The 23,021-nt window shown below is 44.6% G+C and overlaps 1 protein-coding gene and 1 long non-coding RNA gene across 3 annotated transcripts; one reads left to right on the top strand and one right to left on the bottom strand.

The window, feature by feature from the left end:
• Positions 1-17,920: 17,920 nt before the first annotated feature.
• Positions 17,921-19,481, bottom strand: LOC129861243 (uncharacterized). Of its 2 annotated transcripts, none has more exons than XR_008760525.1 (2): positions 19,161-19,481; positions 17,921-18,590 (listed from the first exon to the last, which is right to left on the bottom strand). It is a non-coding gene; the product is annotated as an uncharacterized LOC129861243 (long non-coding RNA). The 2 variants fall into 2 exon arrangements; XR_008760526.1 differs by having other exon boundaries at positions 19,206-19,481.
• A 25-nt stretch (positions 19,482-19,506) lies between these two features.
• On the top strand, positions 19,507-20,723 carry LOC129861242 (DNA-binding protein inhibitor ID-1-like). The gene is made up of 2 exons (XM_055932483.1): positions 19,507-19,980; positions 20,144-20,723. The coding sequence occupies exons 1-2, from the start codon at positions 19,636-19,638 to the stop codon at positions 20,177-20,179; spliced, it is 381 nt and encodes a 126-aa protein (XP_055788458.1). The 5' UTR covers positions 19,507-19,635; the 3' UTR covers positions 20,180-20,723.
• Positions 20,724-23,021: the final 2,298 nt, after the last annotated feature.

The raw sequence follows: 23,021 nt of genomic DNA, 5'->3' as shown, positions 1-23,021 counted from the left end.
CAGCCGAGCCGCCGCCGTAAGAAGGCCCACCCAGACCCTCCCCTTTAGTGTCAGGTTTTGCGGCCGGAGTCCGCACCTTTGGGGGGGGGGGGGTACTGTCACGCCCTGACCTTAGTTATCTTAGTTTTCTTTATTACTTTTGTTAGGTCAGGGTGTGACGAGGGTGGTATGTGTGTTTTTGTCTTGTCTAGGGTTTTGTATGTCTAGGTGTGTGTGTGTAGTCTAGGCATTATGTATGTCTATGGTGGCCTAGATTGGTTCCCAATCAGAGGCAGCTGTTTTTCGTTGTCGCTGATTGGGGATCCTATTTAGGTTGCCATTTTCCAGTTTGGTTTGTGGATGATTGTCTATGTGATGTTGCATGTCTGCAATCGTTATATTTAGCTTCACGTTCGTTTTTGTTATTTTGTATTAGTTTGGTAATTATTTTTCGTTATAATTAAAGAAGATGTATTTACATCACGCTGGGCTTTGGTCTCCTCACTACGACGTTCGTGACACTGACTCAACTCCAGCTCACTTTAATAATGGAAATGGATGGAAATTGATCAAAAATGTATCACTAGCCACTTTAAACAATGCCACTTAATATAATGTATATGTATATACTGTACTCTATATCATCTACTGCATCTTGCCATCTTTATGTAATACATGTATCACTAGCCACTTTAAACTATGCACTTTTATGTTTACATACCATACATTACTCATCTCATATGTATATACTGTACTCTATACCATCTACTGCATCTTGCCTATGCCGTTCTGTACCATCACTCATTCATATATCTTTATGTACATATTCTTTATCCCTTTACACTTGTGTGTATAAGGTAGTAGTTGTGGAATTGTTAGGTTTGATTACTCGTTGGTTATTACTGCATTGTCAGAACTAGAAGCACAAGCATTTCGCTACACTCGCATTAACATCTGCTAACCATGTGTGTGTGACAAATAAAATTTGATTTGACAGACAGCAAGCCAGACAGACAGTCATATAGACAGACAGACATATAGCCAGACAGACAGCAAGCCAGACAGACAGACATACAGACAGAAAGCCAGACAGACAGACAGCAAGCCAGATCTGAGGTGCTGTAGAGGGGCTGGTGGTTCACGTTCACCAGGCAGCAGGCTGTACCCCACCAGGAGGCTGTGTTGATCGCTGACCATCCACCCTCCGCTCTGTGTGGTCATCCTGGCCTCTGTCAGAGAAATGTGGAGCAGTTGCTAAGACCCTGGGACTCGGGACGTTTTGCCGCTCTTTCTTTGATCTCAATGGTAAGGGAGGCCACGGCTTCACTATGGAAAGGTCCATGATCCCTCCTCTCCAGCAGCCCAGACAGAGAGGGAGCCGAGGCATATGAGCAGCAACACAGTGTCACTATGAGGCAGGGGGTGGGTGTAGGGCTTGGAAGGGGTCTAAGAATGATAGGTTTTCTCTCTCTCCGCTCCCTGTTCCCAGAATTCACATGATAATTAAGCCATTCCTCTTTACTCTCTGTGGGGCTACAGCTGGGCTGAAGTGCTTTTGATCGTCCCCGCAGCCTTTGGGCCAGCCCTACCGCTGGCCACAGCAGCTTGCCAGCCAGGCGCAAACCACCTGTTTGATTTTCCCAGGGTGAAAAAAGGCGGGAGAAGTACAATAGGGCAGAGGCAGGAATTGTTGTATGTCTTCCCCGATACCCTCCTGTCCGTACCTCCCTCTGGGCTATATATCCACCCCTAAGTCCTGCTCTTCTATATAGAGCACAGAAATAAGGCATATTTTCTCACAAAGGAATGGCAAATGAATAATTTCTATATGACACAGGGGGTTCTAACTCACAAAGATGCACTGCCCCTTCAGAGAGAGGGGCCGAGGGGGGCAGAAGGACATACACAGACCAGAGGGTAGTAATGCCTTTATTATGAGAACGAAAGGGACGGTGCACATCGGAACGCTGAGCGGGAACACACTGGGACAGATGGCTCTTTTCTTGTTGCCAGTGGACACTGTGTGTCCTGGTAGTAAAACACCAGGTTTGGTATTGACATCATCATAGATGTGTTTTGATGTGCAGCAGCAGTACAGATGCCACTTGCTAGAATGGATTGCCGCTGCTGTTCAATTGTCATTGAATGGTCACTCTTCAATATCAACATTCTTTCTAGCTCTCTGTTCTTCTCCTGCTGACTATGGTCTGTATCTCTCTCTCACTGGTCCTGCCCTCTCTACCTTCTCTCTACTGTACCTCTACCTCTCTCTACCTCACTGTACCTCCCTTCCTCCATCCCTCTCTATGCTGTGTACCCATGATGCAGGCGGCTGGCCAGGACTGAACACCTGTTCCCTGTTATCAGGGTTTGTATGGCGGGGGGGGGGGGCTTTGTGCATGTTGTATTGGTCCAGTCACCTCACAAAGCATCCCATACAGCAGCTGGACAGGTGGCCCTGCACCAGCCTACAAAAGCACAGCATTTTCCCATGGCCTCATTATTAGAGGGTTTCAGCTTTGTTTTTGTGTGGTGGCAGTTGTAACTCTGCACAACCAGGTCATGTTAAAAAAGACAGGTAAAACTACAAAACAACAGCAGTGACACTCCGAATAACAAACAGGTCCAATGTGTGTGTTTTGTCAGAGAGCTGCAGCATGCCCAACCCACTCACACCTGCAGCCTCACCACATCCTGGGACACACCCCAGTGTACCTGCGGCTGGTTTCACTCTTTTTGTTAGGAGGAGTGTGTGTGTGTGTGTGTGTGTGTGTGTGTGTGTGTGTGTGTGTGTGTGTGTGTGTGTGTGTGTGTGTGTGTGTGTGAGTGTGAGTGTGAGTGTGAGTGTGAGTGTGAGTGTGAGTGTGTGTGTGAGTGTGAGTGTGAGTGTGAGTGTGAGTGTGAGTGTGAGTGTGAGTGTGAGTGAGAGAGAGAGAGAGAGAGAGAGAGAGGGCGTCCCGGAAACAGGAAGGTCAGGGTGCATGCTAGATCACAGAGTGTTGTCTGTATGGCTGCCAGAGCACCTGAGACCACAGAGAGACTACAGTACACTGAGAGACTACAGTACACAGAGAGACTACAGTACACAGAGAGACTACAGTACACAGAGAGACCACAGTACACAGAGAGACGACAGTAAACAGAGAGACTACAGTAAACAGAGAGACTACTGTACACAGAGAGACCACAGTACACAGAGAGACAACAGTACACAGAGAGACTACAGTACACAGAGAGACTACAGTACAGAGAGAGACCACAGTACACAGAGATACCACAGTACACAGAGAGACTACAGTACACAGAGAGACGACAGTACACAGAGAGACTACAGTACACAGAGAGACTCCAGTACACAGAGAGACGACAGTACACAGAGACGACAGTACACAGAGACGACAGTTAACAGAAAGACTACTGTACACAGAGAGACCACAGTGCACAGAGAGACAACAGTACACAGAGAGACTACAGTACACAGAGAGACTACAGTACACAGAGAGAACGACAGTACACAGAGAGACTACAGTAAACAGAGAGACTACAGTACACAGAGAGACCACAGTACACAGAGAGACTACAGTACACAGAGAGACCACAGAGAGACTACAGTACACAGAGTGACCATAGTACACAGAGAGACCACAGAGAGACCACAGAGAGACCACAGAGATACCACAGGCCACAGAGAGACCACAGAGAGACCACAGTACACAGAGGGATCACAGAGATAGACCACAGTACACAGAGAGACTCCAGTACACAGAGAGACGACAGTACACAGAGAGACGACAGTTAACAGAAAGACTACTGTACACAGAGAGACCACTGTACACAGAGAGACAACAGTACACAGAGAGACTACAGTACACAGAGAGACTACAGTACACAGAGAGAACGACAGTACACAGAGAGACTACAGTAAACAGAGAGACTACTGTACACAGAGAGACCACAGTACACAGAGAGACAACAGTACACAGAGAGACTACAGTACACAGCGAGACTACAGTACACAGAGAGACTACAGTACACAGAGAGACCACAGTACACAGAGAGACTACAGTACACAGAGAGACCACAGAGAGACTACAGTACACAGAGTGACCATAGTACACAGAGAGACCACAGAGAGACCACAGAGAGACCACAGAGATACCACAGGCCACAGAGAGACCACAGAGAGACCACAGGCCACAGAGAGACCACAGAGAGACCACAGTACACAGAGAGATCACAGAGATAGACCACAGTACACAGAGAGACTGTAGTACTCAGAGAGACCGCAGTACACAGAGAGACCACAGTACACAGAGAGACCACAGAGAGACTACAGTACACAGAGTGACCATAGTACACAGAGAGACCACAGAGAGACCACAGAGAGACCACAGGCCACAGAGAGACCAGAGAGAGACCACAGGCCACAGAGAGACCAGAGAGAGACCACAGTACACAGAGAGACCACAGAGATAGACCACAGTACACAGAGAGACCGTAGTACACAGAGAGACCACAGTACACAGAGAAACCACAGTACACAGAGAGACCACAGTACACAGAGAGACCACAGAGAGACTACAGTACACAGAGTGACCATAGTACACAGAGAGGCCACAGAGAGACCATAGAGAGACCACAGGCCACAGAGAGACCAGAGAGAGACCACAGTACACAGAGAGACCACAGTACACAGAGAGACCACAGAGGGACCACAGTACACAGAGAGACCACAGTACACAGAGAGTCAACTGACTACCTATCAGCCTTCAGCAAATTGATTGTCAAAGTCTTTTCTCAAGGGCTTTTTTTGTGGCTGAAACATTGACACACCTGCTCTACGGCCTAACTAAACCCGGGGGGTCATCTCCTTCATTAACTGGTATATGGACCATTGATTCCCATCCCAGATGCGCTACATAGTGCTCTTTTTAGAGGCGAGGTCATCTGAATTTCCTCAGTGTACGTGCCCAGCTATGTAAAAATGTAAGCTACGTAGATCGGCCTGGATAAAAGTTGTTTGCTCCGCGTGGGATTGAGCAGATCAGCTGTTGGGTTTGAAGGGTGTTTGTTCAAAAGTTTCCCAGATCCCTCTCATCTGAACATCAAAATACAATGGTGTTGGGAACAGAATGCAGAGACAGTTCTAGCTTATTGGTGTTGTCCACATGGACAGAGGAGGACTTAGTGTTTATGTGATGAGAGGATGAGCCCTCGCTCTCTCTCTCTGTCTTTCTCCATCTTTCCCTCCCCGTCTCTTTAGGGAATGACAGCTGCTGACTGGCTGTTCATCTCAAACCGGTTTAGGATCGAGCGCTGTGGTGCTGTTGGCCAGCTGTGAACATCTGGTACCGCTAGAGGGAACCCCCTGCACCCCCCTGCGCCCCCCCCGGGGACTTTCTATGGGTGCAGCAGAAAGACACAGCCTCATTGTTGAGCTCATCTGGGGGTGTTTGGGGGAAACAGTTGTTTAAGAGGGGGCTTGTTAGACCAGTGTCATTGTCTCACTGTAAATGAGTTACCATGTCTCCAGAGTCACTTAGCACCGACAAATCTGTTGTCCCATTGCCTGACGAGCGGTCACTTTCAGAAGCCAAGACTAGTCTGGTTTTGGAAGCCATTTTTTTTTTTTTTTTTTAAAGCTGAATTTGGTTTGAGTTTTTCTTCTTACCTAATGAAAAGAAGAAGGACTTGATGCTTCTTGAGTAGGTTTTGTGCAAATTTCTAGCTAATCTCTCTCTGAGCTCTATGCGATTGTCAAAACTGATTTTAAAACCTCTCCTCTCCCCCTTCACATCTTTGGATATTGAAAAGGGGGATGCTTCGAATTCAAAGCAGCGGTGGATGAAAAGGAGAATTTTGAGAAAAGGATTCTATTCTTTACCTCATTTTTCAACTCAATGGCGGTAGGAATTAGCATTTTCAGCAGTAGGGCTTCATAATGGACTGCAAGCATCAATGGAGGGGTACCCCTTTCCAACTCACCCACACATCTAATATATAATAATATAAGTCATTTAGCAGACACTTTTATCAAAAGCAACTTACAGTCATGCGTGCATATAGTGGCAAGAAAATGTATGTGAACCCTTTGGAAATACCTGTATTTCTGCATAAACTGGTAATACAATTTGATCTGATCTTCATCTAAGTCACAACAATAGACAAACACAGTGTCCTTAAACTAATAACACACAAACAATTATACGTTTTCATGTCTTTATTCAACACACCATGTAAACATTCACAGTGCAGGGTGGGAAAAGTATGTGAACCCTTGGATTTAATAACTGGTTGACCCTCCTTTGGCAGCAATAACCTCAACCAAACGTTTTCTGTGATTGCGGATCAGACTTGCACAACGCTCAGGAGGAATTTTGGACCCTTCAATTTTACAAAACTGTTTCAGTTCAGCAATATTCTTGGGATGTCTGGTGTGAACTGTTCTCTTGAGGTCATGCCACAGCATCTCATTCGGGTTGAGGTCAGGACTCTAACTGGGCCACTCCAGAAGGCGTGTTGATTTACTTCTGTGTTTTGGGTCGTTGTCCAGTTGCATCACCCAACTTCTGTTGAGCTTCAATTTGTGGACAGATAGCCTAACATTCTCCTGCAAAATGTCTTGATAAACTTGGGAAATCATAATTCAATTGATGAAAGCAAGCCGTCCAGGCCCTGAGGCAGCCCCAAACCATGATGCTCCCTCCACCATACTTTACAGTTGGGATGAGATTTTGATGTCGGTGTGCTGTGCTGTGCCTCTTTTTCTCCACACATAGTGTTGTGTTGTGTTCCTTCCAAACAACCAACTGTAGATTCATCTGTCCACAGAACATTTTACCAGTAGCGCTGTGGAACATCCAGGTGCTCTTTTGCGCACTTCCGGCATGCAGCAATGTTTTTTCGGACAGCAGTGGCGTCTTCTGTGGTGTCCTCCCATGAACACCATTCTTGTTTAGTGTTTTACGTATCGCAGACTCGTCAACAGAGATGTTAGCTTGTTCCAGAGATTTCTGTAAGTCTTAGCTGACACTCTAGGATTCTTCTTAACCTCATTGAGCATTCTGAGCTGTGCTCTTGCAGTCATCTTTGCAGGACGGACACTCCTAGGGAGAGTAGCAACAGTTATGAACTTTCTCCATTTATAGACAATTTGTCTTACAAATCAAGGCTTTTAGAGATACTTTTGTAACCCTTTTCTGCTTTATGCAAGTCAACAATTGTCACGCCCGTTAAAGGAAGAGGACCAAGGTGCAGCGTAGTGATCGTACATTTCCCTTTATTGAATAAAAATGACACCGAACAAAACAATAAACACTACAAAAACAAACCGTGAAGCTAAAGGCTATGTGCCCTAATCAAAGTCAACTTCCCACAAAGACAGGTGGAAAAAAGGGCTACCTAAGTATTGTTCTCAATCAGATACAACAACAGTACCCCCCCCCCTCAAAGGTGCGGACTCCAGCCGCAAAACCTGACTCTAAAGGGGAGGGTCCGGGTGGGCTTCCTTTACGGCGGGGGCTCTGGTGCAAGACGTAGACCCCCCTCCGCCTCTGGCTCCCCCCACTTTGGTGGTGCCTCTGGTGCGGGGAACATCGCCGCCGACCCCGGATTGGGGACCCTCGTTGCGGGCCCCGGACTGGGCACCCTCGTTGCGGGCCCCGGACTGGGCACCCTCGCTGCGGGCCCTGGACTGGAGGCCGTCGCTGGAGGCTCCGAACTGGAGAACATCGCTGGAGGCTCCGGACTGGAGGCCTTCACTGGAAGCTCCGGGCTGGAGGCCGTCGCTGGAGGCTCCGGACTGGAGAACATCGCTGGAGGCTCCGGACTGGAGGCCTTCGCTGGAAGCTCCGGGCTGGAGAACGTCGCTGAAGGCTCCGGACTGGAGGCCGTCGCTGGAGAGTCCGGACTGGAGACCTTTGCTGGAGGCTCCGGACTGGAGACCTTCGCTGGAGGCTCCGGACTGGAGGCCTTCGTTCCATGACTCCTGACTCGAGGCTTCGTGCCCTGGATCATCACTGGAGGCTTCTTGCCATGGATCATCACTGGAGGCTTCGTGCCATGGATCATCACTGGAGGCTTCGTGCCATGGATCATCGCTGGAGGCTTCGTGCCATGGATCATCACTGGAGGCTTCTTGCCATGGATCATCACTGGAGGCTTCGTGCCATGGATCATCACTGGAGGGAGGAGACGTATGGGCAGTCTGGTACGTTGAGCTGCCACAGGGCTCACCAGGCTGGGGAGACATACGGGAGGATTAGTTCTACAGGCACAGGACTCACCAGGCTGGGGAGACATACGGGAGGATTAGTTCTAGGCGCAGGCACAGGACTCACCAGGCTGGAGAGACATACAGGAGGCCCTGTCCTAAGCAGAGGCACCGGATACACTGGGGCGTGGAGGCGCACTGGAGGTCTCGAGCTAGGAGCCTGCACAACCCGTCCTGGCTGGATGGTTATTTTCGCACTGCAGATGCGGGGCGCAGGCACAGGACGCACTGGGCTATGCAGACGCACCAGAGACACAGTGGGCAGAGCCTGAGCAGGATATCCCGGGCTGTAGAGACGTACTGGCAGCCAGATGCGCTGAGCCGGCATCCTCCGACCTGGCTGGATGCCCACTCTAGCCCGGCTGATTCGGGGAGCTGGAAGGTAGTGCACCGGGCTGTGCACGCGCACTGGAGACACCGTGCGCTCCCCAGCATAACACGGTGCCTCACCAGTACGACGCTCGCCACGGTAAGCAAGGGGAGTTGGCTCAGGTCTCCAACCTGACTCAGCCACACTCCCCGTGTGTCCCCTCCCAAAAGAACTGGGAGCTGCCTCTCGGGCTTCCTTGCTAGCCGAGTCCCTTCGTAATGCTGCCGCTCTGCTCTTGCTGCCTCCAGTTCCTCCCGTGGACGGCGATACTCCCCAGCCTGCCTCCAGGGTCCCTTACTGCCCAGGATCTCCTCCCAAGTCCATGAATCCTGGACACGCTGCTCCTCCTTACCACGCTGCTTGGTCCGTTGTTGTTGGGAAGTTCTGTCACGGCCGTTAAAGGAAGAGGACCAAGGGGCAGCGTGGTTAGCGTACATTTTCCTTTATTGAATAAAAATGACACCGAACAAAACAATAAACACGACAAAAACAAACCGTGAAGCTAAAGGCAAATTTTATGAGTGTTTTTTATAGGGCAAGGCAGCTCTAACCAACATCTCCAATCTCGTCTCATTGATTGGACTCCAGGTTAGCTGGCTCCTTACTCCAATTAGCTATTGGAGAAGTCATTAGCCTTGGGGTTTACATACTTTTTACAACCTACACTGTGAATGTTTAAATTATGTATTCAATATAGACAAGAAAAATACAATAATTTGTGTGTTATTAGTTTAAGCAGACTATGTTGGTCTATTGTTGTGACTTTGATGAAGATCAGATCAAATTTGATGACCAATTTATGCAGAAATCCACATCATTCCAAAGGGTTCACTTCATACTTTTTCTTGCCACATGGGTAGACTGAGCGTGAATCAATACCTACAGCCCTGTTGTGCCATGCTCTACCAACTGAGTCACAGATGACCATCTCTACACTGACAGCTACCTGCTCGTAAGACAACTCCCATACACAAGGTTAGACCTGTTGATTCAAACTCCTTATCCACCAGTTGCTCTTTAGCGACTGGAACGAGCTGCAAGAAACACTCAACCTGGACTGTTTTATCTCCATCTCTTCATTCAAAGACTCAATCATGGACCCTCTTACTGATAGTTGTGTCTGCTTCGCGTTGTTGTCTCTACCTTTTCGCCTTTTGTGCTGTTGTCTGTGCCCAATAGTGTTTGTACCATGTTTTGTGCTGCTACCATGTTGTGCTGCTGCCATGTTGTGTTGCTACCATGTTGTGTTGTCATGTTGTGTTGCTACTATGCTGTGTGGTCATGTTGTGTTGCTACCATGCTGTGTTGTCATGTTGTGTTGCTACCATGCTGTGTTGTCATGTGTTGCTACCATGCTGTGTTGTCATGTTGTGTTGCTACCATGCTGTGTTGTCATGTGTTGCTGCCATGCTATGTTGTCATGTTGTGTTGCTACCATGCAATGTTGTCATGCTGTGTTGTCATGTTGTGTTGCTACCATGCAATGTTGTCATGTTGTGTTGCTACCATGCAATGTTGTCATGTTGTGTTGCTACCATGCTGTGTTGTCATGTTGTGTTGCTACCATGCTGTGTTGTCATGTGTTGCTGCCATGCTATGTTGTCATGTTGTGTTGCTACCATGCAATGTTGTCATGTTGTGTTGCTACCATGCAATGTTGTCATGCTGTGTTATCATGTTGTGTTGCTACCATGCTGTGTTGTCATGTGTTGCTGCCATGCTGTGTTGTCATGCTGTGTTGTCATGTTGTGTTGCTACCATGCTGTGTTGTCATGTTGTGTTGTCATGTTGTGTTGCTACCATGCTGTGTTGTCATGTTGTGTTGCTACCATGCAATGTTGTCATGTTGTGTTGCTACCATGCTGTGTTGTCATGTTGTGTTGTCATGTTGTGTTGCTACCATGCTGTGTTGTCATGTTGTGTTGCTACCATGCTATGTTGTCATGTTGTGTTGTCATGTTGTGTTGCTACCATGCTATGTTGTCATGTTGTGTTGCTACCATGCAATGTTGTCATGTTGTGTTGCTACCATGCTGTGTTGTCATGTTGTGTTGCTACCATGCTGTGTTGTCATGTGTTGCTACCATGCAATGTTGTCATGCTGTGTTATCATGTTGTGTTGCTTCCATGCTATGTTGTCATGTTGTGTTGTCATGTTGTGTTGCTACCATGCTATGTTGTCATGTTGTGTTGCTACCATATTGTTGTCATGTTGTGTTGCTACAATGCTATGTTGTCATGTTGTGTTGCTACAATGCTATGTTGTCATGTTGTGTTGCTAGTGCTACCATGCTGTGTTGTCATGTGTTGCTGCCATGCTATGTTGTCATGTTGTGTTGCTACCATGTTGTTGTCATGTTGTCTTGTTACCATGTTGTGTTGCCATGTGTTGCTGCCATTCTATGTTGTCACGCTGTGTTGCTACCATGCTGTGTTGTCATGTGTTGCTGCCATTCTATGTTGTCATGTTGTGTTGCTACCATGCTGTGTTGTCATCTGTTGCTGCCATGCTGTGTTGTCATGTTGTGTTGCTACCATGCTGTGTTGTCATGTGTTGCTACCATGCTGTGTTGTTGTGTTGCTGCCATGCTGTGTTGTCATGTGTTGCTGCCATGCTGTGTTGTCATGTTGTGTTGCTACCATGCTGTGTTGTCATGTGTTGCTACCATGCTGTGTTGTCATGTTGTGTTGCTGCCATGCTGTGTTGTCATGTGTTGCTACAATGCTGTGTTGTCATGTTGTGTTGCTACCATGCTGTGTTGTCATGTTGTGTTGCTACCATGCGGTGTTGTCATTTTGTGTTGCTACCATGCTGTGTTGTCATTTTGTGTTGCTACCATGCTGTGTTGTCATGTTGTGTTGCTACCATGCTGTGTTGTCATGTGTTGCTGCCATGCTATGTTATTGTCTCTCTTTATGTAGTGTTGCGGTGTCTCTCTAGTCGTGATGTGTGTTTTGTCCTATATTTTTATAAAAATATATATTTTGAATCCCAGCCCCCATCCCCGCAGGAGGCCTTTTGCCTTTTGGTAGGCCGTCATTGTAAATAAGAATGTGTTCTTAACTGACTTGCCTCGTTAAATTAAGGTTCAATTTTAAAATTGTAAAAGCACAATATCACCAATGGATTTGAAGTGCTATCTGATCCATTCGCTGCAGTGGAGGAACTGGTTACAACTTATCAACATGCAGATGGGGTCAAAGGGCAGGTCTGTCTGACACATTCCACTGCATATAATGTCGTATACACTGACTGAAGGAAGAGTCAGTGCTTTAGCTAATGCTGGGGTGATGGAGGAGGGGGTCAGAGAGGAGTAGCAGGGGGTTGGCTTGGGCAGGGTTGTCCTGAACACTGTAAAGGCTCCAGGCTATAACAGTGTCTCCTATTGTGTGGACCTCCCCCTTAGAAAAGGCCATGAATGGGCCACAGGTCCTAGGCTTCTCCAAGCATTCACCATTGAAGTGGAAAGGATCCCACCGCACAATGTCTACGCTCTCAATAGATCTTTCCGTGCCATTGGTGCACTGGCACTAGCAGATGACGAGCTAATTAGAAGATATTATGTGTGAGAACCAGGCTGGTTGCAGGAGCCCGGTGCTCAGGGCCCTCAATTGCCAGACAAGCTGTTGCCTCTGCCTCAACCAAAGTCTCGCCCTGCTGGGTGTGGGAGAGAGGGGCAGCCCTGTGGAATCAGGCATCATGGGGAGAGAGAGAACGCCCTGGGAAGACCAGGGGACACTGTTAAAGGACAATGTATGATTGAGTGAGTGCCATAGTGTTGGCAGGAAAGCCAGGGAGGGGCACACTCATTCAAATGCAAGCAACAGTAGGGTAGGGTGGGGGTTAAAGTTGGGCCTGCATACTTTCACATACCTAAGCATAATACACCCTCCAACATGCAGCTCTCGGGGGGTGGGGGCGAGGCGCTGTGTGGGTCTAAACTGGGCTTGACCCGCTAACACAGCGTCAGTGAGATTGGTGGCAGGGATCAAAGGTCAGAGCACAGCCAAAGGAGGATGCTCATTAGCTGCCTGTCAGAGGGCTGCAGTCTGCCTGCATGGTGATCCTCAGGGCTCAGTGGAAATCTATCAGCTATCAGCTGGCAATGGCATTAGCCTGGAATCCAGAACTTGTTTTGATAACATTCCACTCTGTATTACAGATGTAGGATCTTAATTTGATACAGCAGGAAAACAATCTAGCAGCAAAAAGAAATGTTAATTATTATGTGGATTCTAATTAATGGACATTTTTTAGTGGTTCATCCTTTTTTTGTAAGGGAAAATCAAGTTTGAAACATCAAATTTTAAATTGCAATCTTCATGTCACGATCGTGTGGAGGATTGACGGACCAAAACGCAGCTTTAGGAAAATAAGCCATCTCCTTTTTATTTGACGAAGAAGGCAAACGAAACAAACACACTTACGAACTAAACAAAACAAGAAAACGATCGTGAAGCTAAACAACGATGTGCACACACAGGCTACAAACGTATCACATAGACAACTACTCACAACAAATGAAAGCCTATGGCTACCCTAAATAAGGCTCCCAATCAGAGACAACCGAAATCAGCTGTCTCTAATTGGGAACTCATTCAGGTAACCATAGACTCTCCTAGACAACTAAACATACATAGACAACGCTAGACACATGTACTCAACACAAATCCATATACTACACCCAACAACCCCTTTACCATAGAATCACCCAAAACCAACAAAACACAAACATTCCCCATGTCACACCCTGACCTAACTAAAATAATAAAGAAAACAAAGAATACTAAGGCCAGGGCGTGACACTTCAGAAGCCTTTTAAAACCTCAAATATACTACACGTTTTAAGGAAAGTTCTCCTGCAACAGGGTGATCAAAATTAAGATCCTACATCTGTAGGTTCATATCCTGTCCTATACTTGCATGGTTTAACTGTTATCTTTCTCTATTAAAAAGAAAAGAGAGCCCCTCACTACATTCAGCCTATTTGAGATCTTTAAAGGCCTTATAATCTGCTGACTCTGACCTAAATTACCATCACAATGTGTTTCTGACACCAGAGGTCAATGATTGGTGACCATCTTAGCTTGTCCTGTAGAACATAGACCCCCCGGGATGACACAGCTCCGCTCTCTTTTCCCTTCCATTCCCGTCCCTTGAGCTCCAGTGACACACCCCATCCAAAATGAGACATCTGAAATCAAAACATATGTGGAATTTAAAAAAGTATGATTTTATTTCATCACACGGGCTACATGAACAATGTTTAGCCATATGGGCCAAATGTCAGAGTACTATGATAAAAGTGAAGAGCATAATACCAAGGTCATTTTCACAGGGCCTACGGTGGTGTGGTGATGTTATCAGTCAAGTAGGAATGGTGATATTATCAGTCAAGTAGGAATGGTGATGTTATCAGTCAAACAGGAATGGTGATGTTATCAGTCAAGCAGGAATGGTGATGTTATCAGTCAAGTATGAATGGTGATGTTATCAGTCAAGTATGAATGGTGATGTTATCAGTCAAGTATGAATGGTGATGTTATCAGTCAAGTAGGAATGGTGATGTTATCAGTCAAGTGGGAATGGTGGTGTTATCAGTCAAGTAGGAATGGTGGTGTTATCAGTCAAACAGGAAGGGGGATGTTATCAGTCAAGCAGGAATGGTGATTTTATCAGTCAAGTAGGAATGGTGATGTTATCAGTCAAGTAGGAATGGTGATATTATCAGTCAAGTAGGAAGGGTGATGTTATCAGTCAAATAGGAATGGTGATGTTATCAGTCAAGCGGGAATGGTGATGTTATCAGTCAAGCAGGAATGGTGATGTTATCAGTCAAGCAGGAATGGTGATGTTATCAGTCAAGTATGAATGGTGATGTTATCAGTCAAGTAGGAATGGTCATGTTATCAGTCAAGTAGGAATGGTGGTGTTATCAGTCAAGTAGGAATGGTGGTGTTATCAGTCAAACAGGAAGGGGGATGTTATCAGTCAAGCAGGAATGGTGATTTTATCAGTCAAGTAGGAATGGTGATGTTATCAGTCAAGTAGGAATGGTGATATTATCAGTCAACCAGGAATGGTGATGTTATCAGTCAAGTAGGAATGGTGATGTTATCAGTCAAGTAGGAATGGTGATGTTATCAGTCAAGTAGGAATGGTGATTTTATCAGTCAAGTAGGAATGGTGATATTATCAGTCAAGTAGGATTGGTGATATTATCAGTCAAACAGGAATGGTGATGTTATCAGTCAAGTAGGAATGGTGATGTTATCAGTCAAGTAGGAATGGTGATTTTATCAGTCAAGTAGGAATGGTGATGTTATCAGTCAAGTAGGAATGGTGATATTATCAGTCAAACAGGAATGGTGATGTTATCAGTCAAGTAGGAATGGTGATATCAGTCAAACAGGAATGGCGATGTTATCAGTCAAGTAGGAATGGTGATATTATCAGTCAAACAGGAATGGTGATGTTATCAGTCAAGCAGAAGTGGTGATGTTATCAGTCAAACCGGTAATGGTGATATTATCAGTCAAACAGGAATGGTGATGTTATCAGTCAAGCAGAAGTGGTGATGTTATCAGTCAAACCGGTAATGGTGATGTTATCAGTCAAGCAGGAATGGTGATGTTATCAGTCAAACAGGAATGGTGATGTTATCAGTCAAGCAGGAATGGTGATGTTATCAGTCAAGCAGGAATGGTGATGTTATCAGTCAAGCAGGAATGGTGATGTTATCAGTCAAGCAGGAATGGTGATGTTATCAGTCAAACAGGAATGGTGATGTTATCAGTCAAACAGGAATGGTGATGTTATCAGTCAAACAGGAATGGTGATGTCATCAGTCAAGTAGGAATGGTGATGTTATCAGTCAAGCAGGAATGGTGATGTTATCAGTCAAGCAGGAATGGTGATGTTATCAGTCAAGTAGGAATGGTGATGTTATCAGTCAAACAGGAATGGTGATATTATCAGTCAAACAGGAATGGTGATGTTATCAGTGAAGTAGGAATGGTGATGTTATCAGCCAAACAGGAATGGTGATGTTATCAGTCAAGCAGGAATGGTGATGTTATCAGTGTTATCAGATGTTATCAGATGTTATCAGGAATGGTGATGTTATCAGTCAAGTAGTAATGGTGATGTCATCAGTCAAGTAGGAATGGTGATGTTATCAGTCAAGTAGGAATGGTGATGTTATCAGTCAAGCAGGAATGGTGATGTTATCAGTCAAACAGGAATGGTGATGTTATCAGTCAAACAGGAATGGTGATGTTATCAGTCAAGCAGGAATGGTGATGTTATCAGTCAAACAGGAATGGTGAGAAAATGGAAAACACAATGCGTCCTTCAGCTAAATGGGACAGGCCTAAAGAAAACACATCTTCAAGCCTACAGCTCTGTCACTGGCTGTTGAGTCGACTGAAATGTTACATACTGTATACAGAGAAGTTCAACTGTGGTAATGTCTCAGCTTGTGTTGAACTTTGACCAACAAACATTATGGATGGCAAGAGAGACAGCAGTCCACAAAAAATGATATGCAGATACACACACTCACTGGACTCTACCCAGACACTCACTGGACTCTACCCAGACACTCACTGGACTCTACCCAGACACTCACTGGACTCTACCCAGACACTCACTGGACTCTACCCAGACACTCACACATACTACACTGACAATTCAACACTCACATATATACACACACACACATGCATATTTGGCGCCACACACACTTTCACACTCTTCACAGATGCTGCTGCTACTCTGTATATGATCTATCCTGATTGCATGGTCACTTTTATCCCTACCTACATGTACATATTACCTCAATTACCTCAACTACCTCGTACCCCTGCACATTGACTCGGTACCGGTACTCCTTGTATATAGTCTTGTTATTTAAGGGCTTGTAAGTAAGTATTTCATGCTAAAGTCTACACCTGTTGTATTCGGTGCATGTGACAAATACAATTGTATTTCATTCTATTTTTTATTTATTGTATGACCTCAAGCACCCTCTCATCCCCAGATGCACAGTGACAGGGGACATCCATGCCTGGACCATGCCTGGGCCACCAGCACAATACTCATTACGTGCCACTCATAAGGAGCAGGATTAGTCTATGTAACAGCATAGACCTCTTCTTAGATTCTGTCCACCAGCAAAGCATCACTAGTCTACAGTAGACTACAGCAGAAAATAATTATAATTTCAGCATTCTGTGGAAAAAGCTTTAATTCCAGTGAAAAGTAATTCAATGCAATGTAGAGATGGGGGCCAACAAAAAGAGCTGTGGTGGGAGAAGGTGGCAACAGGAAAAACATTCCTGGAATGTTCTTCCTTCCTCCTTATCATCAACCCGTCGTCCAGCGTCTCCCTCTCTGTTTCCTGTCCACAGTCTGCAGCAGTGCCGGGATAAGATTACAATAGAAAAATGTTTAAACCAAATTCATTTCTTGAAAAAGAAAACATGAGTTGCAGAGGTTGAGTGAACAAAATGCCCCACATTCTATACCACTTCATGTCATTCAACCAACAACCAACTGCCTTCGAACCCAGTGTGTGTGGTGTCACTGTCACAACTCAGGGAGGATCTAACAACAAGGGAGGGGGACAGAGTCAGAAAACAGTTTTACTCCTCAGTTAGTAGCTAGTTGTAACAAACCACAACAGAAAGAACCTCTCTGTCTTAAAATCAAGAGCTAATGTGTTTCACTTTCCTCCGTCCCCCTCCCCTGCCCCTCCCCTCTCCTTGATGTTGCAGTAAACAGGATTAGAAGGGCCCAGCTGTGTGGGGTTATTGTTGGTGTCAGTAGGAAGTGCTGATAGCTTCTGCAACTGAACAAAAGCTGGATGAGAGAGCAGAGGGGCGCTCCAGACTCACTGGCTCCAGACAAGGTTTTCTCCCACAATACTTGCTCTGCACTCCCATTGTTTCAGTCCACTGGCTCTCCCCATCCCCAACATGACCTGTGAAAGAGGATGTCACTCTCCTCACACAGAAACAACTCTCTCTAGATGCTGGAGAAGAAGATGAGTTTTGCTTAGCGAGAATAAGTAAAATGCAGGGATTTTTTTTTAAAGAGGGTTAATTGTCCAGTTAAGAAATGCTGATTTAATCACATTTGCATAATCAATTCCATGCACTTGAGTAGGATACATGCTTTGATCAAAAATGAAAGGTCCACATGCTGTATTTCCAGTGCATTATTTGAGCATTTCACATAGGCCAACTGAATTACTCATTCAAACCACATATATGTTTTTTTTTTTTTGGGGGGGGGGGGGGGGGGGGATACCAGATGCTAATAATTACATTCTTCTCTGTTTTCACTTTGTGTTTTCATGCCTTCTCTCGTTTGGTTCTCTGTTTCCAAATGAATTGCATGTTTGTGGAAAACTCAGCACAATTATACAAGTTGTAACATTTATTTGAATCTATTTACTAAGTAAAAAGAAAAACGAATACAAATCTAATTCTGGGGGACTACAGTCAGACAGGGATTAAAACTGCAACATTGTAAGTTATTTTATATCAGTGTAAAATATACAATGTTTTACTTGAGGAAATTCCTTATGAAAAAAGAAGGGGAGTACCTAACTGAAGGAATTCAGGAACTGTCATTTTACATTCAAAACCCTCTGTCTTTTTTTTCTTTTACAAGCCTTTGGAGCTTGAGTGAGCAAGCTAGAGACAATGGCAGTTTGCAGGTGTGTGGGGCAGTAATCTCTTCACTGAGTGGTTTAACGTGATAAATGAATAACAATTTTGGGCAGACAGTTTATTCTCAGGGTTTGTGCTGTGCAGGTGAATGGGGGGATTGTGAGCCCCCTTGTTTGAGGTCTCCATGGACACCGCCCGCGCGGCGCCAGGCTGACAGCCGTCAGGGACTACATGAATGGGCGACGTCACGGAACTGGCGCCTGGCAGTCTGCGTCAGCTTGTTTGGACTATCTGAGGAAAGATTCAAAACAGAGCAATTCACATACCGCCGGGCGCACAGTGGGAACATGTGAACGAATCTGTGAAACTATTCATTGGAAGATTTAAGGCTTAATGTGTGTAAACTATGAGATTTGTACATTGAAATAAATGTATTGCATAGGATATGTGAATCCATGAGATTCGTCTACTAATGAAATGCAATTTTAAATACATTTAATGTTTTTATCTTATATTTTTAATCACAATTTGCATACCATAATGCAAAATCTATAGCTGCTAAATAACTGCCAAATTAATTGATGCTATTAAAACATTAATTTGGATAGGATTTGTTGATTGGTCAAATGCAGAATGATGTATTTAGTTTATAATAAAATGTGATATGCACTTTTCAGTTGATTAAAACATAATACTTATAAACAAATCAAAACATGTATTCGAGGGTAGGATTCTGCAGAGCTGGGATGTGCAAAATGCTTAGTTCGGCTACTCTATATTATCGAGATTATAGATGGACTGGCATTTTTTCAGTAGGCTATAGACATCCCCAATATTGATGTGACAGGTCCGGTTATTTACCGTAAGATTGAGTTCCATTCAGTATACAATTAAAAGCCTATTAACCTAGTTATTGCAGCATTCTTCATGACTAAGCTCCACACCCACGTCTCCGGGCGGTCTCTACACCTGCAGAGTCCACGGTCAAAGGACAGCTGGGAAATTTGTTTCCATTTGTAACACCATCATTTATCAGATTGTAAAGATTGGTAAACACCCTGTCTCTAATGCTAGTGCGAGGATTGGAAGCCCGCCCCTCCTTTGCAGGCGGGAGTTTCTCATTGGTCCAACGCTTCAAAATGTACCCGCTTTAGTCACTCCCCGAATCCTCCTGGAGAGATAAATACGGTGTGAGTTCCCTTCAGAGCCACAAACTGTCAAAATTCACTTGACACTAACAGTCTGAGAATTCTCACCAGGATACCAGAACTCACATCTACTTCACCTCGTTTTCGTATATTGCTCTTCACTCTTCAAGACGTCAGAACAAGAGAAAATGAAAGTTGTCGGATCTACCTGCACCCTCAAGAACACCGAGGACATGGTCCGGTGTATCTCTGAACAGAGTATGGCCATCTCCAAGTGCAAGATCCCACTGCTGGACGAGCAGATGAGTGTATTTCTGCAGGACATGAACAGTTGCTACAGCAAGCTGAAGGAGCTGGTGCCCACTCTGCCAGCCAACAAGAAAGCCAGTAAGATGGAGATTCTGCAGCATGTCATCGACTATATTTGGGACCTACAGGTCGAGCTGGACGCACCCGGCAAACAGCAGGCTGCAGATGCACCCCGGACCCCTCTGACAACCCTCAATGCAGAAATCGCCAGCATCTCTGTGGAGGTATGTGTACAGAACAATTCCATCAACGCAATTTCAGGAAAATATAATATTGCCATGCATTACATATTCAATTGTAAAAAGGACACCACTGCATAATCCTGTGCTAAAACCAAGTTGTTATCTGTGTGTTAAAATGTACCATTACCCCTCTTCCTTTTCACAGAACGGATGCTCCGATGACAGAATTCTCTGCCGCTGATCAAGCAACATATACAACCATTAACCGAAGCAACATGAAGAACGATGTTGGCCAGCCATGGATGACATTTCGTCGCATCTTATGTCTTGCATCAAGCAGTGAAGCGACGTGAAAATCCATGATATGCGTAGATAAACATTCTGAGTTGAAACTACGAAGTGTCAGGTCAGGGGAGTTGTCCCCACGCAGCAACAGGTGTCCTGCTGTCACCAAGAAGAGCGGCGCGCTCGGTGAAGACACGTGTGCTGGTCGAGTTGAGACGGGATGGTCATCAACAACATAGCATCCTAACCCAACAAGCTCTCTTAGATGTTGATACATGTTGGACTTTATGTGAAATAATCTTTCATTCCTTATTATCTTTTCTGTATTTTGAGCAATATATATGTAGAAAAGATTTATATTTTAAAATGTCAATTTCTCAGATTGCTGAGCTATATGTGTATTGTATATTACAATGATTCAGATGTGATCCCCAATATTGTTTTTATAACAATGTACTTCTGGTGTTTTTATTAAAACAATATATGTTAGGTGAGAATAATGCTTTCACTTTTCTTCATTCTTTGAATCTAGTTTGTTTATTCACAACACGTGTTCGCTGTAGACCTACCTTGGTTTGAACTGAGGGTCAGACATTCCCTTGTAAAGGTTAGAGTTCCAGACAGAACATCGTTTTGGCAGGCATGGAAAAGTACAATTAGTTCACTCAATGTACAGAAGTATGTCTGGATCTACTAAGTAACCAAACCATGACAACTATAGTATTTTGTTGAACAATCACTATAATAAGGTGATCACAATACTTGTGATCACAATACTATATTCTATGACAAGTGACAATTCACTGCCATATTGAATAGATGGATGTTTACTTCCACTCATTCACAGAGCATGAAAACGTTCATGAGGTTAATAGTTACACTAGAATGTTATCTTAACTATTATCCAATTAATAAGAGTGCATTCAACATAGGCTAATCTAGTGATGTTTTTATAATAGACATTTACCATTGTGTACCACCATAGGCCTACTAATTTAAATATAATTTAAATATAAAACCGCTTCTAATTGAAATAACCTATACTCTTGGAAAAAAGTTGCTATCTAGAACCAACAAGGGTTATTTATCCCCATAGGATAAGCCTTTGAATAACCATTTTTGGTTCCAGGTAGAACCCCTTTAGGTTCCATGTAGAACCCCTTTAGGTTCCATGTAGAACCCTTTCCACAGAGGGTTCTACAAGGAATCCTAAGGGGTTCTACATGGAGCAGAATAACCTTTTTTTAAGAGTACCAAGACATTCAGCACAGCCCTAAAAGAGGTTCATGAATATTCATGATATACGAAATGATTTTGGTTTATAGAATATATGAGAATGATTGATTTAGGATTTATTTTCTCATATTCACAGTTTCAAAGTTGTTATAACTTTTCCTACTATTCTCTCTCTCTCTCTCTGTCACACACACAGACTCACACACGCACAGACTCACACACACACAGCGAGTCAATTTTCTTGGCTACGATTCCGGTCCATCTGCAGCCTGGCTCACGGATTTCTGTTTGTTAATGTTCCAATCAGCTGTGCGTTGAGGAATGTGAGGCTACTTAACCTGAACTTCGCCAGGTGTGCGGCGGCGCCGCTCAGTCTGGGCCCGCCTGCCCTTGGCACGATGCTATCACACAAACACAATCCCACACTGACTCGGCTTTAAAACATTAGCGCCGCAGCTGTGCGTACTGCACTGCAGGGGATTTAGAGCCGCTTTACATCTGGGAATGGAAATAAATACAACTGTTGAATAGAGGGCTACTATCTATCATAGCTTTTGTCCTGCACTCTCCCGACTTATGTTGACTTTTGTTAGAATTCCATTGTTGAGCCATGAACATTAAACTAACGGGTTATAACGCGCTGAGGTCATGTAAAACTGTGAAAAAGAAACCGTAGCTGCACTTGTCACATCTTGTATCATATGTATAATGGTCAGGTGAGCGACACACTATTACACGAGTTCACTTTGCTCATAAACTTGTCTAATCAAGATAGGTCATTCCTTTCAAATGTGGAAATTAATGTTAATTTTATAGTTGGCATAACTCTTTACTCTTTGTAGACTATAATATTATTACTCTGTTGGATAAGAACATCATTAAGAAATGTAGCCACTTATCAAAATAATATAAAAAGCAATGTGCCATTAAAACGTTATATATGACTATATACTATTCAATGCATCTGAAAGAGGCAACGAAGATGGTAAAAAAAGAATCCATGCAAATCTTCTGTTCAATAATTTTTTTCTCATAGCCTACTTTATCATGACTAGTAGTGTCAGTTCCATTGTGTTTCATTCTACTGCACTAAACATAGGCCTGCTGAAGCAAGCAGACACAGGGTCGTATAGCGCCCTCTTGTGGTGGTACACGAATAGTACAGACAGCCCTTTACATTATTTTCATAGCCAATCATTTGGCGATGAAGTGATAGAACGTTTATCATGATTGTAGACCCTAGACCGGACACAGTGCAACAATGTAACCCTAAGCAGTGGCATGGGGCTAGACACCTAGACACGCCCTCTGTCCACCGTTTATGCATGATGGCCACCACAATGGAATGCCCTGCTTAAATGTATCCTTGTGTATCCATGTCACAGATATACAGTACTTTAGTTTGTGTGCCTACAATAGATGGAATGAAAAAACAACTATTTTATTCTAGCCTATCAAAGTAGGATGGCTATCAAACCTTTCTGGATGAAAGAGCATCCCAGTTGGCTAACAATTTGACCAGAGTGATAGGGGTGCTGTTCTCTGTTTGCTGTGCTGTTTGA

Source organism: Salvelinus fontinalis, chromosome 8 (assembly GCF_029448725.1).
Source record: "Salvelinus fontinalis isolate EN_2023a chromosome 8, ASM2944872v1, whole genome shotgun sequence".
In the NCBI taxonomy this organism is placed as follows: domain Eukaryota; kingdom Metazoa; phylum Chordata; class Actinopteri; order Salmoniformes; family Salmonidae; genus Salvelinus; species Salvelinus fontinalis.
Note: the sequence above shows the minus strand (reverse complement) of the source record. Positions and strands in the feature narration are given on the sequence as shown.